The 14195-nt window shown below is 53.2% G+C and overlaps 3 protein-coding genes across 3 annotated transcripts, besides 1 other annotated feature; 1 reads left to right on the top strand and 2 right to left on the bottom strand.

The window, feature by feature from the left end:
* Positions 1-4813: 4813 nt before the first annotated feature.
* F5144DRAFT_179052 (ribokinase) lies at positions 4814-6231 on the bottom strand. Its single transcript, XM_066782705.1, has 2 exons — positions 5214-6231; positions 4814-5116 (listed from the first exon to the last, which is right to left on the bottom strand). Exons 1-2 carry the CDS (start codon positions 6047-6049, stop codon positions 4885-4887), a joined length of 1068 nt encoding a protein of 355 aa, XP_066644716.1. The 5' UTR covers positions 6050-6231; the 3' UTR covers positions 4814-4884.
* A 312-nt stretch (positions 6232-6543) lies between these two features.
* Positions 6544-8593, top strand: F5144DRAFT_591598 (major facilitator superfamily domain-containing protein; the record flags this gene model as incomplete). The annotated part of the gene is made up of 7 exons (XM_066790290.1): positions 6544-6997; positions 7092-7176; positions 7258-7784; positions 7910-8094; positions 8168-8230; positions 8312-8486; positions 8577-8593. 7 exons carry the CDS (start codon positions 6544-6546, stop codon positions 8591-8593), a joined length of 1506 nt encoding a protein of 501 aa, XP_066644715.1.
* A 698-nt stretch (positions 8594-9291) lies between these two features.
* Positions 9292-13775, bottom strand: F5144DRAFT_508878 (uncharacterized protein; the record flags this gene model as incomplete). The annotated part of the gene is made up of 5 exons (XM_066786511.1): positions 9292-9776; positions 10133-10401; positions 10639-10788; positions 10934-13605; positions 13661-13775. 5 exons carry the CDS (start codon positions 13773-13775, stop codon positions 9632-9634), a joined length of 3351 nt encoding a protein of 1116 aa, XP_066644714.1. The 3' UTR covers positions 9292-9631.
* Positions 13776-14085: 310 nt separating this feature from the next.
* Positions 14086-14195: part of a sequence feature (Protein overlapping with rRNA (F5144DRAFT_178946, KAH6636426.1) was converted to a misc_feature.) that runs on past the window's edge.

The following is a 14195-nucleotide window of genomic DNA, read 5'->3' as shown; positions in this document are numbered from 1 at the left end:
AATTGTTGAGAGAGTTGCCAGCGCGCAGCCGGGAACCTGGAGCGGACCCGAGATGTAATCCGGTCGCGAAAGGACATGCTTGTGTCGAAGAAAAAGTCTACTGAACGACTGGCCTGTGGTACGGATGCTTCCATGATTAATGCAACCATGGGACGCAGCCCATCCACGGCATCCTTAATGGCCTGTAAGGCGTCTTTCCATGACTGGGAGTGTGCGTATGTATCAGATTGACGATAACCTAACTCGCCACAGCGTAGATTCCGCAGTATCGTTTCCAACAACTCGACCACCTTGGCAGATATATCTTCCTCCACCAGGAATATAATATATAGTGGGGAGCTCATCCATGCCAGCTCTACGGTCCAATCATAGGCCCAGGAACGGAAAGCACAGCGAAGGCTGAGAAAGTTATTCGGGTTATCAGATGAACCCACGTATGATGGGAGTAGCGAGTTATCCCAGTCGTTCTTGATTCTATCAAAGGATTCAAGACAGGCCTCGATCTTGTCGCATATCGCGTTCTCTCGTGCTCCCTTCATGACGCTGTGGCGTTTTCCCCTCAATATGTTTTGAGTCACAGTAGGTAAGCAGGTTGTGCAAGATCTAAGGCCAGGCAAATGTGGATTTTAAGATGGGCTTAGAAGATGAAGTGCTTTGGTAAGTCTGCAAGCACCTAGGAGCAATATGCCTCCGCCCTATAAATTTATAAATTTGGTATTTCCAACTCCAGTATGGTGTTGTAAAAGGGGTATGGATTCTTTGTGCTTCCCAATGGTCCTCCAAAGACGGACTACTCGGATGACAAAGACGAGAATAGCAGGTACCCAAGCTCTTGAACACCATTAAAAGGTATCAGCATCTCAAAAGAAGTTTACGTGAGCCTTTGACCGACTTGAATACTAAGGTACCTAACTTTGTGCCTTCCAACGCTGAACCCCACACGGGTACAAGACGATTGAGTCCAAGTTCTGGTGATGCTTTTGAAGACGTTTGCGTGCTTGGCGTGTAAAATGGGATGAACAGAGGATATCAAGAAAGCAGCAACTGCCAGACAAGTTGAAGCTTTTCAATCATTCTGGAATGTCTGAGCACTTCGATGTCACGCGTTGGAGGCTGGTGGTCGGAGATGTCAATCTCGGGCAGATGGGCTGCCAAGAGTTCCCGCTGCTGTGTGGTGTGCTGTGCGCCTGGCTGTCTTCCATGGCGCTGGCGGGGCATTTTTATCAGAGCTGACGGGATGTCACGGACCACCCATCCCGCACCTTAGTGGGGCCAGGGCGATAACACAAGGGGGTGGCTTGTTGAGACCATGCCAAGGATTGTTGTGAGCAGTCAGCCTCCAACCTCCGAGCCTCCCCAGCACGAGCAGTGCGAAGAATCGAGTGGCCACCTTGATACCTGGGCAGCGTTTGGAATACACAGTTGGATAGATGGGAGGGTTGGAGTCCGCAGGTAGTGAGATGTCTACTTCTACCTAGGTATGTACCACATACCTCACCCAAATGGTGTTGTGGCCTGCGGCCTGCGGCGTGCGGCGTGCTGAGAGAGAGGTATTTGCTTCTGGCCACCCCAGCGTGCAGGCCTCAGATATGACATGTCGAAAATGATATCCAGCCAGGTGCTGCGCCGCCAACCTTTCCTTTCCATCAGTTCGCCGTTTTCTCATTAAAGCTTGGTCGTCCTGTCGCTCTTTCATTTGTGCCGGAATCCGTACCTCCTGTTTATCTTGTCCAAAGCATCTTTTGTTCTATTCTCCCAATTCTTCCCTTGCCCACGCCCTGCAATGACACGCGATGCCAGATCTAACTGCAGCCCGCGAAAGGTGGTGTTTACTTCGGGCTGTCCACCCACCCTTCCTTTTCGCACACCGCTTTCCGAAGATCCACGTTGACATTGGTGCCTTCGCGACTCCGCTGTTGTTGACGGGGTTGACCATCTGGAAACCGAGATCACCACGCTCCGGCTTGAGCTGAAAGTGAACGTCACCAAGCAGCGGCTGTTTGACGCCGATCACTTGATAGAGGATGAGGCGATTGTCGTGGGACTAGAGGCCGAGTTGCACTCGTTGTTGGTGCAACTCGAGGACGTGATTGATCCGACGGTTCTTGGTCACGAGAAACCACAGGTGAGTCTTCCCTTCCATTCCTGTGGCGCTGGCTGCTCAGTGTTTTGTTTTCGCATCCCAGGCATCACGGCATTATATTGCCGTGGCCCAAACCAACACCATGCACGATGAACGCGGCAAAGGGACACTAGCACTAACGCAAAGCTTGGTTTGACTTATAGCTCTCCCTCGGGTTGGGATCTCTCGCCTGCTTCCCACGGTTAGTCGCATTGCGAACTATCATCGAACCCACGGATGAGGGTGGTGCTTCACCAAATGATAGGGAAGAGTTGGCCCATACAGACAAGACGCCTGCATATGTGCCGCCAGGTCCCTGGAGTGATAGACACCACCCTACACTGATAGCACATGCTGCCAGCTTCATCCGGTTCCCTGAAAATGCCGCGGGAGTAAAAGCATGCGGGAGGATCTTTAACCGCTTCGGAACGGCCCTGGACAGGGCATTGGATTCCAGGTCGTCTATTTGTAGATAATAGAAACTGAAACATTGCATTACACCTCTCAAGACTGGGAAATCATTCAACACACCTACAACTTCGCCTCATCATACACCTCGCTATTCTCTCGAATAGTAGACGGTACTAAGTGCGGGATATCTCACCAAGCAAAACTTCATCTTTCCGGCTTTAAGCGAGACCAGCTACCAATAGACATACGTATATACGAGAAAACTGACTGGATCTCTACTATCTTCACACGGTAAGTATCCTCATATCCCCCGCGATCAGTCTCAACCTCTAATATAGCACAGTACCCTTATACCACTCTCGCCCTATTACTTTAACGTAGACCCCATTTGCTCGATAGCTTCGTCATCCACTACGGGGCCCGAGGTATTATAAGACTTATTCAATTGGGAGTATATATGGGCATATAGCAACGCTCCCAGACTTGGCCCGCGAAAGCTTCCAACCCCTAGGGAACTATCACTTAGCTATTACCTTACTGAAAGCGAGAGCGTTGGCCTTCCACTCAAATATCGGAAGCTTACGATAGTCTTATTGGCCGCTTCTATATTCCAGCTCGGCGGCAGTCCATAGCTCCAGCACCCCTGGGACGCAGAATGCATCTTCATACCCTCGCCAGACAACGAACGACTTCAGCAGTAGTATCCTCGGATTCCCTACACACTTACTCGCAGCAGCTTTACAGACCTACAAAACGACAATATCGCCGCTTTTGGAGTTCTGGTACTGGAGCTAGAAACTAACCGCAGGGCCTCTTAGACTATGGATAACGAGGACTGGCTAACCGGAGAAAAGTCGAACCAGGTTCGCCTTACTCGGGTACTGAAGGCTTGGGAAGACTCGGTTACCGATAACTATCGGAGGGTTACCAAAGCGTATCTTAAATTCGGCTCTCTTATCGATTATTTTAATCCTCGAGACATAACTCCAGAAAAGAGGCGTCTTACTATCATCTACAAGTACATTCTCGAACCACTCTATAGCCTTATTACAGAGGCTTTTGAGGAGCTAGCCCCTATCTTAAAAGGGATGTTTGGCCCTGGTCGCAGTCTCAGAGCCCCCCTAAGCAGATCGTCTTCCACCGCCGGAAAACACTCCCTCTTCAACAACGAGGATTTTATACCGGACAGTGAGGATCGGTATATTTACCGTTTCGTACATCCTAACTCGACAGTCCTTTCTAACTGCATATAATTTATATTCTTAGGGAAAAGTCGAGTCTATTCTTTACCAGCCTCACCCCTTTCTTTCGAAATATCAGAGCCTTACGTGGAAATAGGAGCAGCTTGGTACAACACCCCACATATAAGAGGATCCGAATCGTCGTTTTAAACTCCGGGGTAGACGAGACAGACTCGCTCATTCGCGCTACTATCAAGTTCAGACGCATCAACACCCAGAAGAGCAGGAGCTTTATCAGCCGCCCAGACGAGTAGCAGCACGATAGTTGTAGGCATAGGACACAAGTTGCTCAGCTCCTTCTGAAGACTGCACCAGCCGCGGAAATCTACGTCGGAAAAATCTGCACTAGAAAGGTCATCAACGATAAATTTATACCTGGAATTGCAAAGGTCGGCCAGCCTTCCACCCCTTACTTTCGCATCAACACCAGGCACTAATGATTCGATTCGCAGGCGATAGATTAGGCCGTCAAAGAATGCGACGCACACATCATCTCCATATCTTTCGGTTTCCAAGATGAAGACGATCTGATTTATACGGCTATAGACAACGCCATTGATGCTGGTAAATTTATCATCGCCGCTACCTCAAACAACGGCGGTCTCTCCGGACGGGCTAGGCCAGCCCGCCACGAGGGGGTAATTTGCATCCACACCACGGATGGCAGGGGCAACAAAGGCGGCATAAACCCTTCTCTTCTACCCAATAGAAACAACTTTACCACGCTAGGCGTCGCGGCCCCGTGTAGGTGGAAAGGCCAGGAGGTGTAGAAGTCCGGCACCTCCTTCGCTGCGCCCATTGCGGCAGGTTTCGCTGCAGATATCATGGAGTTCGCGAGGTACAGATATACCAATCTCAAGTCTAGGAAACTGATGATGCTGCAACGAAAACAGGGCATGCAGGCCATTTTCGAGTGCATGGCAAAGTCGAGGGATGGCTATGACTTCATTTACCCCCTGAAGTTGGGGGAGGACTGGGAGGATCCAAAAACAGAACAGCATGTTGTGAACGTCATTGAGCACACCATGGAGGGCCTCTAGCAGAGTGCAAAGCCAGAACATTTATTGAAGGATTATCCACATACATTCTCAACGGCTCCCGGCTCCTCCCTTATTCACATATAACAGTCGAGGCTGCCCGTAATTTTGAGGAAACATGAAGCTTGTAAGGAGCATCAAACCTACCGATCTCATCGGACCATGGGATGCCATTCTGCGCCCCGACACTCCTGATGGTCATTGCCGCAGCTTTGTTTGCGCGAATAACAGCGCTTCTAATGTCCCAAGCCCCTTTGGCCTTTTGGCGCAGGTAGTCTGAGGAATAAGCCCCAGTGAAGGTGTCCCTGTTCAGATCCAGTCAGCACCCGTACGGATTGAACTTGACATGAAGAATCGGAAGCACTGGGGTTGTTGCTATAGGGGGTCCAATTTAAGCCTTACCCTGCTCCGGTGGTGTCCTTGACGGCAACCTCATACGCAGGGCAGTGAAAACTACCGTCCGCGTTTGCGTAGAATGTACCCCTGGCCCCTAGCGTGATGACCACGTTCTTCACGCCGCGGTTCAGAAACTCCTGCGCGATGATCGGCCAGCTGTCCTCGTTGACCTCACCCCCCTCTCGGCCCGACATGATGGCTGCTTCCGACTCGTTGACAAGCAGATGTGTGAGGTGCCTGTAGAAGCACTCTCCAATGGGGGTAGCAGGCGCCGCGTTCAGGCAAAATTCGATGCCCGCCCTACCAGCAGTCTCGATCATGGCCTCGACCACGTCCTTGGTGATCTCCATCTGAGCCACAACCACGTCTGGCCGCGTCCCACCGCCGAGCTGCTCGGCGTTGCGGAAGTGCTCCTTCTTCCATGTGGCCGTTGCGCACAGGGTGAACAGGCACCTGTTCTCGCGTGTCGGGTGCTCAACCATGACGAAGCAGACGCTGGAGCGCGTGTCGGGCACCGTCACGATGCCCGACGTGTCGACTCCGTTCTTGTTGAGCTCGGCGACGAACTTGGCCCCGTACCCGTCGTCACCGACTGCGCCAATCATCTTGACCTCAATGCCGTCGTCGGCCAAGGGCAGGTCTCCAACCGCTCCGTCATTGTCTTGCACCGGCCGCTTGTGGCATGTTCTGTAAGCCGCGATCGCAGAATTGGCCCCTTTGCCTCCCAGGGCTTCGATGTACTCGTTTGCCAGTAGACTTTCTCCGGGGCCGGGAATGCGACTGGCGATCATGATCAGGTCTGCATCTAGGCCTCCAATGACAGCGATGGTTTGCGGTGCCATTCCGAGTTGTACTTAGGTTTCCGGCTGTTGCTCTGCTGTCAGGGGTACAGTGTACTCCGTACAATGGTCGATTTGACAGAAGATATCTCTCGTATGAAGGAGGATTTGTGGAACATGGCTGGGGCTAGGGCAAGCATGAAGAAAAGGCCAGGCTGAGGTTTGATATGGAGTCGGCTGGAGACTGGAATGTTAAGTGCTGGTTTTAGATGTCGTAGGGTGCCCAACAAAGCCAGGCGTATATGCGCAACCAACGTCCTCACAGAGCCAATCCAATACACCCATGGTGCCCCGATGAGACGCTTTCGTACATTTAAACCATTAGTAAAAAAACAAACATGATCAGTGTTTGCGTACATACGCACGCAGGTACCTGCCAAGCAGCAAGTCCGTCAATAGGGGACCTTGGTCCCAGACTCCCACCTCTTCAACAACACTCGTTTTTCCGGATTGACCTGGACAGTTGTTGTGGTGTATAGGTAGTTACGTATCGAGCCATGCCATTGTCAGCGTCTCCAATATCGCCAGACCAGAATGAGCGTGCTCCAGCCGCAGCCGCAGAAAAGGCTGTCACTGCCTCTGTCGCAGCACCACCAGACTCACCAGCATATTCGGCTTTTTCCAAGAACCAGATTATACTCATTCTTTGCCTCGCCTCCTTCGCCGCGAGCTTCTCACCTCTTTCGTCCTTCATCTTCTTCCCGGCCATCGACGACCTGGCCCAGGCACTTGACGTTTCCGTTGGAAAGGTCAACCTGACCATCACCTCGTACATGATCGTGGCCGGCCTCGCACCGGCCATCCTTGGAGACCTGGCGGACAATATCGGGCGTCGAATGATCTACCTTTTCATGATGATCGTCTACTGCATCGCCAACACCGGCCTTGCGCTCCAGACAAACTGGACAGCGCTTTTCCTGCTGAGAATGCTGCAGAGCACCGGGAGTGCTGGTACGTGGCTCGCCTCCCCTCTGTGGTACATACCGGAAGCTTCCAGTTTAGGTGCCCCTCTCAAACGAATAGGTCGAGTGCTGACAAAGGCCAGCCACCATTGCGCTAGGGTACGGTGTTGTATCGGACGTTGCTCCGCCATCAGAACGCGGCGCATTCGTCTCAGGCCTCGTCATTGGGTAAACCATATCCCCAGCTCATCCTTTGCAGTCCATGATGCAAGAGACCAGACCCAAGGCTAACCTTGCTCGGTGGAACAGTCCCAACATCGCGACGGCCATCGGTCCCATCTTAGGCGGCGCCCTCACCAGCTACGCGGGGTGGCGCTGGATTTTTGGGTTCCTCGCCATCTGGTCGAGCATCTGCGTGCTCCTCATAGCCTTGCTGCTCCCGGAAACAGCACGATCCGTTGTTGGCAACGGATCCCGAAAGGTCTCGACCCTTCGGCGGCCACTAATAGCAATAAGCAGCTTTAGGAGCCCGGAACAAGTGCCATATTCTTCAGGAAAAGACGATGGCTCAGGTACCGCGCCGGTTTCGCGGCCGGAAGACGGCAGGGAAAGTCACCCCTTCAAGTTCCCCAACCCCCTGGCGAGCTTGAAGCTGCTCTGGGCCAAGGACAGCGCTCTGATCACGCTGATTTTCGGCGTCTTTTACATGAACCTCAGCTCCCTCCAGGCGACCACATCGACGCTCTTTGTTGAGATCCACAGCATCTCCGGGATCGGGTTGGGCCTCGTGTACCTGCCCTCGGGCATTGGGTCTTGTATCGGGGCGTACTATGCAGGTATGTACGACGATTGGGTACTTGTAGTCACGCTTGCCTCCGCCAGGCCCCGACTTTCCCCTGTTGTTTACCTACCTACACACGCAGCTTGCCTGTTGCTAATCTCGTTTGCTCCGAGTCGCAAGGCAACCTGATGGACCATGACTATCGCGTTGTTGCGCGGAAACACAACTTTGAGATCAACAAACGAGCAGGTGATGACTTGGCCGATTTCCCCATCGAGAAGGCGAGGTTTCGAAGCATCTGGTACGTTCTTAGCGCGGCGGGCCTCTCCATGGTAGGATATGGGTGGTCTATGCATTTCAGAGTGGTCAGTGATTCCCCGTGCCAGTCTCCATATTGGAACAGGTGGACTTCGAGACAACTGACCACGTCACATACAGCACATGGCCGTTCCCCTGGTGCTCCATTTCGTTATCGGTCTGTCTATAGCGGTCGTGTTCAACGTATGCAAAAACCCACATCACTTCATTCCATGCAGCTCTTCCCTTTCCCCTGGACCGGACTGACGGCTCAACCGGAAACAGATGAGTGGCACTCTTCTGGTAGATATCCACCCCAAATCACCTTCGACAGCCCAGGCCGCGAACAGCCTCGTCCGTGCCTTTCTTGCAGGCGCTGGCACCGCTTGTGTCCAGCCTTGTATTGATGCCGTGGGGGTTGGCTGGACATTTACTCTCTTTGGCGGTCTGGGTATGGCTTGTATGGGGTTGGCATGGCTGGAGTGCGCCTTTGGCCAGAGTTGGAGGGACGGGATGAGAGTGAGAGGTGTTCAGCGTTGAAAGGAAATAGTTAAGTACCGGAAGTAGAAACAGAAAAGAAAAAGAAAACATACAACACCAGGGATTCGCTGGTCGTCACCGACCCAACTACTGATCCAGCCCTTAAAAGCTTATCTTTTGGGGTACGAGGGGTCAAAAAACAGGGGGTCTCGGGGTCCAAAAACGGGTGCCTCTTTTCTCCTGTTAGTGCTGTCCGTTTCAAGAAAACGGTGAAACTGGCTGTGCCGTGCAAACCGTTCTCGCCTATGCAGCAGGTGCAGCCCAGCGACCAATCAAGCACTGTCATATGGGCAAAGCCCCGGCCCCAGGCAGACGAGCTGAAAGACACCATGCCCGGGCCGCTTCGGGGATGGTCAGGGTTGCAGCCAGTCCGGAGAAAGCCCGCGATGAAGCATCCCTCATGGGGTGATGCCACACGTGACCCTACTCGTCCGAGGTGGTCAGGCGCACGCCCGTGCCATGATGAATCACCACACGCCGCTTACTTCTGAGGGAGGTCAAGGCGGGTATGGTACTGTATATGGCCCTTCCGCAATTGTCACGGGCACAAGCCGTTCTATATCCAGGGTTAGGGCTGTAGAGCTGGACCCCAAAGTGGTGTCCTGTGGATGTGGCTTGTGTGCGGGGCTTTTCCCTGCGAGCCATCTCTTTTAGTAAGCCGGCCTGCAACCGCTTGTTACCGGTGAGCCGGTCGTTTATCACTCGTGGACCCTCTCCATGATCCGTTATGAAGCCTTCCGGAGATGGTGGTTAAAAACTGTAGCGCCGTCCACGCCGCCCAATGCTCCATTGTCGGCGCCCTCTGCCCAAGAGTGACCATGTCTCCGTGACTAGAGGCACTCCTGTTGCAGAGTTCAACCTATAGTGTCGCCTCCCCATTCGCGATGTCTAACCGCTTGCAGCGTTGAGTCCACCAACTTACTTCCCATTAAACCTACTCTAGGTTGATTAAGGTCATCGCCAACACTCTATTCCTCAGTTTGACTGACATGGCGGACCAACCGCGGTCCAGGGTCATCAAAGATAATCCTATCGGGAACGGCCTTGATGCCTTCCGCGCTTCCTTCAACCCGGTCTGCCGACGAGCACATGGCGGAGACACAGGCGCTTGACAAGTGTGAGCGCCTTTACGGCTCGGTTACTGTAGATGCTGTCTGGGATCTTGCGGCTGCGTGATGAATTTCTTCCGGTGTTGGCCTGGCATTTGCTGCTTTAAAAGGCGTGAACCTCTACTCAAGATCATCTCAGATGATCGTGTCGCATTATTCCGCTTCGTCGCGCCCTATACCAAATCTGCACCTCTCTCTCCCGGCTATATCTTGTGTTGCTGCAACTACGTCACACCTGGAAGATGGATATTCCGTTTCTTATCGAGGCCGAGGACCGGCAGCTAACCTTAGTTAAGTGGCAAGTAGTGTCGATAAGATTGCGTCAGGGGCGAAAAGTAAATCACATAAAGCAAACACGGCTCCCAGGCCCTTCACTTAAGCAAAGATAATAAAATAATATGAGACATCACAGCGATTGTAGAAAATCCATCACCCTGTAAAAGCAAACCGAAAGAACGTCACTCGGCCAGAGCTATGTCCTAGGATGACTGTATGACCATGAACCGCCATACATGTTGCCCGATAGTCAACGGGAAGCCAGAGAACACGCTTCCCATATATTGTGACCCAATCGTCGTCGACGAAGAGAAAACCACTGGCGGTTTTCTGGCCTCCAGAGCTGCTTGAAGTTTCGGAATTTACGGTTATGCTCAGCAGCCCTCGGTCTGTCTCGAGACATTTACCATCCGGCGAGAACACCACTGCCCTGACCCAGTCGCCATGCCCCTCGAGCGTCTGCCGGTGCGCGCCGGTCGCCGTATCCCAGAGCCGGATCGTCTTATCGACCGAAGCCGACGCAAGCGTGTTGCCGTCCGGCGAGAACGCCACTGCCCAGACCCAGTCGCCATGCCCCTCGAGCGTCTGCCGGTGCGCGCCGGTCGCCGTATCCCAGAGCCGGATCGTCTTATCGACCGAAGCCGACGCAAGCGTGTTGCCGTCCGGCGAGAACGCCACTGCCCAGACCCAGCCGCCATGCCCCTCGAGCGTCTGCCGGTGTGCGCCCCAGTGGTCTCTAATGCCAGCGGCCATTTCGATAACAGACAACCTTTCCTTCCAATACCGATTTCTAATCTCGCTCAAAGTTGGGCTGAATACGAGCGCGGAGCTGTATGTCTGTAAAGGGGCCCGTTCTATGATTGATCTGTGACTAAATACAAACTTCTCTGCGTCTTTCAACAACTCAAGAAGGTAAGGGTTGATCTCCGGTTGTGACTGACTGGATTAGTAACCTGACAATAATACGGCATTGACAACATACCTGAGCGGCATGCAGAATCTTTCTTATCGAGAACAGCCCACTGGAAAGTTGCCCTATAAGAGACAAGCTCTCAAGCCAGCGGAGGAAGCATTCCTTCAGGAATCCAAACACCTTCCCGTCGTCTGTCAATTCTCCTAGAAACCTGGAGTTGTCGCTATTCAGGGAGCAGAGATGGTCGGCCCAGAAGACACAAGAGTATCGTATTGGAGCTAGCGGATCTGGATCAGGGGCCGCCATATTCTCCGGTTTAAAGCCGCGGTCGAGGTTGTATATGTTGTGTCTTAGCATTGAGGACATCGCATCAGTCGAGCGTCTGACAATCTCGCTGTGCCCTTGAGCGGGCCCAGCTGGTTGAAGTCTAGTCGCGTAATTGTCGCCCAGATAGTCCTTCGCGGACTGATGGATTAGGTAGACCGTTTCGTCCTTGATTGTTAGAAATGAGCCGCATCGGTCCACAACTGCCCGGGGATTAATCTTCGCTGGCAGACCTGCAACTACAATAAGCTCGGAGAGTGACAGAGGGCGATGCACAAGGAATGTAGCCACGAGTACATTCTTACAGCGTTGCCGGTTTCGCTCGTTCCCTTCATCAATCCTAGTCATCATATGACCGTACAAATCTGTCAAGCCCGGAGGGATGCTCTGGACGGTCTCGACAGCGTCCCAGCCCTCCACCGAACTGAGTTCTTTGAACACGAGAGCCACCCAGAGGAACGTGTTCTCTGCTCGTTGCCGGACTTCACGAGAGACCTCAGCCAAAACGCGGTCGTCGTATCCTCCCCTATACTTGAACCCCATAAGCTTATGGTTGATGTATGCATTGACAGGTTCTTCCAGACGCTGAGTATCTAGCTCGACGAGGGAGTTGGAAGGGTTGAAGGAGTTAACGCTCTGTTCCTTGAGTCCAGCGAGAAGGTCAACTTCTGGACGGCTAGAGAGTAGCCATCTCACCTTCTGGGAGACGCTGAGGGAAGTCGAAATGAGATGAATGACGTCCGATCGCCCCTGCACGCACTCATCAAGAGCGTCGACCGCGAGGTAGACAGGCGACAACTGAGGATCCTTCAACATATTCCGAAACACCTCGGACAGGGCAATGAAGGCATTTTGATCCCTGAAGAGATCCGCGCCTGACTCTTTGTACTTCTGAAGTAGATGGGATATGAGACATGGCTGCTGAAGAAGAAGAAGCCAGATCAAAGACCTGAGGACGGCGGTGGCGTTGTTCAAGGCTGTGTGTGTGCCTTGGCAGAAGAAGAAGGAAAGTGCTGGTGATAGGGCAACAGGTTGATCCGAGAGCTGGCGAATGAGCCCGATCATGAGCATCGTCTTTCCCGTGCCGGCGTGTCCTTTTATCCAGAGCAATCGACGTGGCAGATGATCGGATCCGCTATCGTCCCAGTTTGTGAACGCTGTATACTCCGGGGTGCGAAGGATCCACTTGTACGCGTCATCGAGCAGTTCATCCTTACTCTTCTCGATCCGCTCCATGTCGTGTTGCGGATCAACGACGCGGAGATCTCTGCGGCACGCTGACTCGATATCATCCCTACGGGCGTCCTTCTGCAGCGAGATGAAGTCCCGAATGTCCTGACGGATGTCGCCGAGTCGTCTCTCCATTCCCTCGGCATGCTCAACAAGTTTTCCTAAGGAAATTTTCGTTTGTTCTTGGAAAAACTGGGCAGTGTCGTTTTGGACGATGGCTTCTGCGTCTGTAACGCCTTTCAGATCGCCGTCCCAATCATCCAAATTCAGCATCCCGCGAAAAAAATCGAGACTTCGGTTGCGATGGTAAGAACAAACACTCTTCATCTGGTATTGGAGAAGAGCTTTGTAGAGCTCGACAATGCTCCTTTCCAGCTGGCGCAAGACTGCTTGGATATCCTTGCCAGTAGCAACGTTTTTCTTGTTCAGGAGATGTTCGGTGAGCGCGCAGTACCAGTCCATTCTGGAGATGACATGGGCGAGACCGGCAAGGTTGGATTTCATCGCTTGCGCAGGATTCCGGAGCATCTGGAGGCATATTAGCAGAGCCAAGCACAAAGGGGTGTTCGAAGGAAGACTGCTTACTTGCAGTCCAACGCAAACACCGGCCCACGGAAGCGCAGCCTGCGGCACGCTTTGGACAGCCAGGTCAATTATTCCCTTGACCGACAGGACGAAATCGGCGACGTCGCCTACTCCGTTCGTGATCTTGGACGCTCTGGAAATTTTCGCCCGGCCTTCCTCCACCAGCCTCCTCATGTGCATCTGTCGTTTGGTCGGGTCATGGAACTCGGCCGAGATGTCGGTGTCAGGGGTAATACCTGGGTTGGCTCCGAGAACTGTTTCCAACGTTTTCAGGTATGACACGACAAGCTCTGCATTGTCCGTCTCAAGACTGTCGTAGGCGGCGTTCCACAGTCTCTCGGACACGGAAAGTACAGGGGTCGGTTGCTCTATGGATTCGGTCGGCGATGGATTGGGTGCGGATTCGGCGGGCAGAGCAGGAGGCAGTGTTTGCGAAGCTGCGGGTGGTTGGTAATCGTTGGGGACTCCCGCATCTGTGCCGGGTTGGGCGGCCCCTGCGGTGGAAGCAGACGGGGAGGGAGGAGCACATGACTCTGTCGCGACAATGGAAGACGCTTTCGATCCGTGTTCTGCATTTCCCTGATCGGATGACTGGATGTCTGCTGGAGAATGTCAGTTGCGAGAAGCCTTGCGATGCGAGGCAGAGTCTCAACATACCCGTCGACAGCGTGGCAGACGGAGCCGGCGAGGCTGCACGAAGACACCCGAAGAGCTCCTTCCACCACTTCTTCCGCCACTTCTTTCTCGACTTCGGCTTGTATTCAGCAGACATAGCTCCGACGAGGATTCTTGTCGGGAAGAAGGGATGCTACTACAACAGCGAAACAATGTAGAATCGAGAGCTGCATTTCGGGCGGTTATTGCGGGGCGGAGCTGAAAGATGAGATGAGGCTGGCCTGTTTGGCGGTCGGCCGTCCAAAAAGAAAGCTGTGGCGGTGTTATTGACGAATGGCAGGAGAGCAACTCCGTACTTCCTCTGCATCTGCGAGACAAACGGCGCAAAGTCTTCTAACGGTAACTGTGAAGCCCGCACCACGGACATATCGGGAGCATTAGTAACTCAGTCTTGTGATCCTGATTCTATGCACCAAGGCCCGCGAGTGGAGCAACCAACGAAGGAGCAAGCATGCCTTTTCCACCTTGCTCTCCGCTTTGGAGGGTGCGGGCCCGACGCGGCGCGCCCCGTCCCGCG

Source organism: Chaetomium tenue, assembly GCF_020726465.1.
Source record: "Chaetomium tenue strain MPI-SDFR-AT-0079 chromosome Unknown F5144scaffold_3, whole genome shotgun sequence".
NCBI lineage: Eukaryota > Fungi > Ascomycota > Sordariomycetes > Sordariales > Chaetomiaceae > Chaetomium > Chaetomium tenue.
The sequence above is the reverse complement of the archived record's forward strand: the minus strand, read 5'-3'. Positions and strand labels throughout refer to the sequence as shown.

Coding starts and splice junctions, on each gene's coding strand:
- F5144DRAFT_179052 (XM_066782705.1), bottom strand. CDS start 6,049: ATGGCACCGCAAACCATCGCTGTCATTGGAGGCCTAGATGCAGACCTG. Junction 5,117..5,213: donor AAGGACACCACCGGAGCAGG/GTAAGGCTTAAA, acceptor GGATCTGAACAG/GGACACCTTCACTGGGGCTT.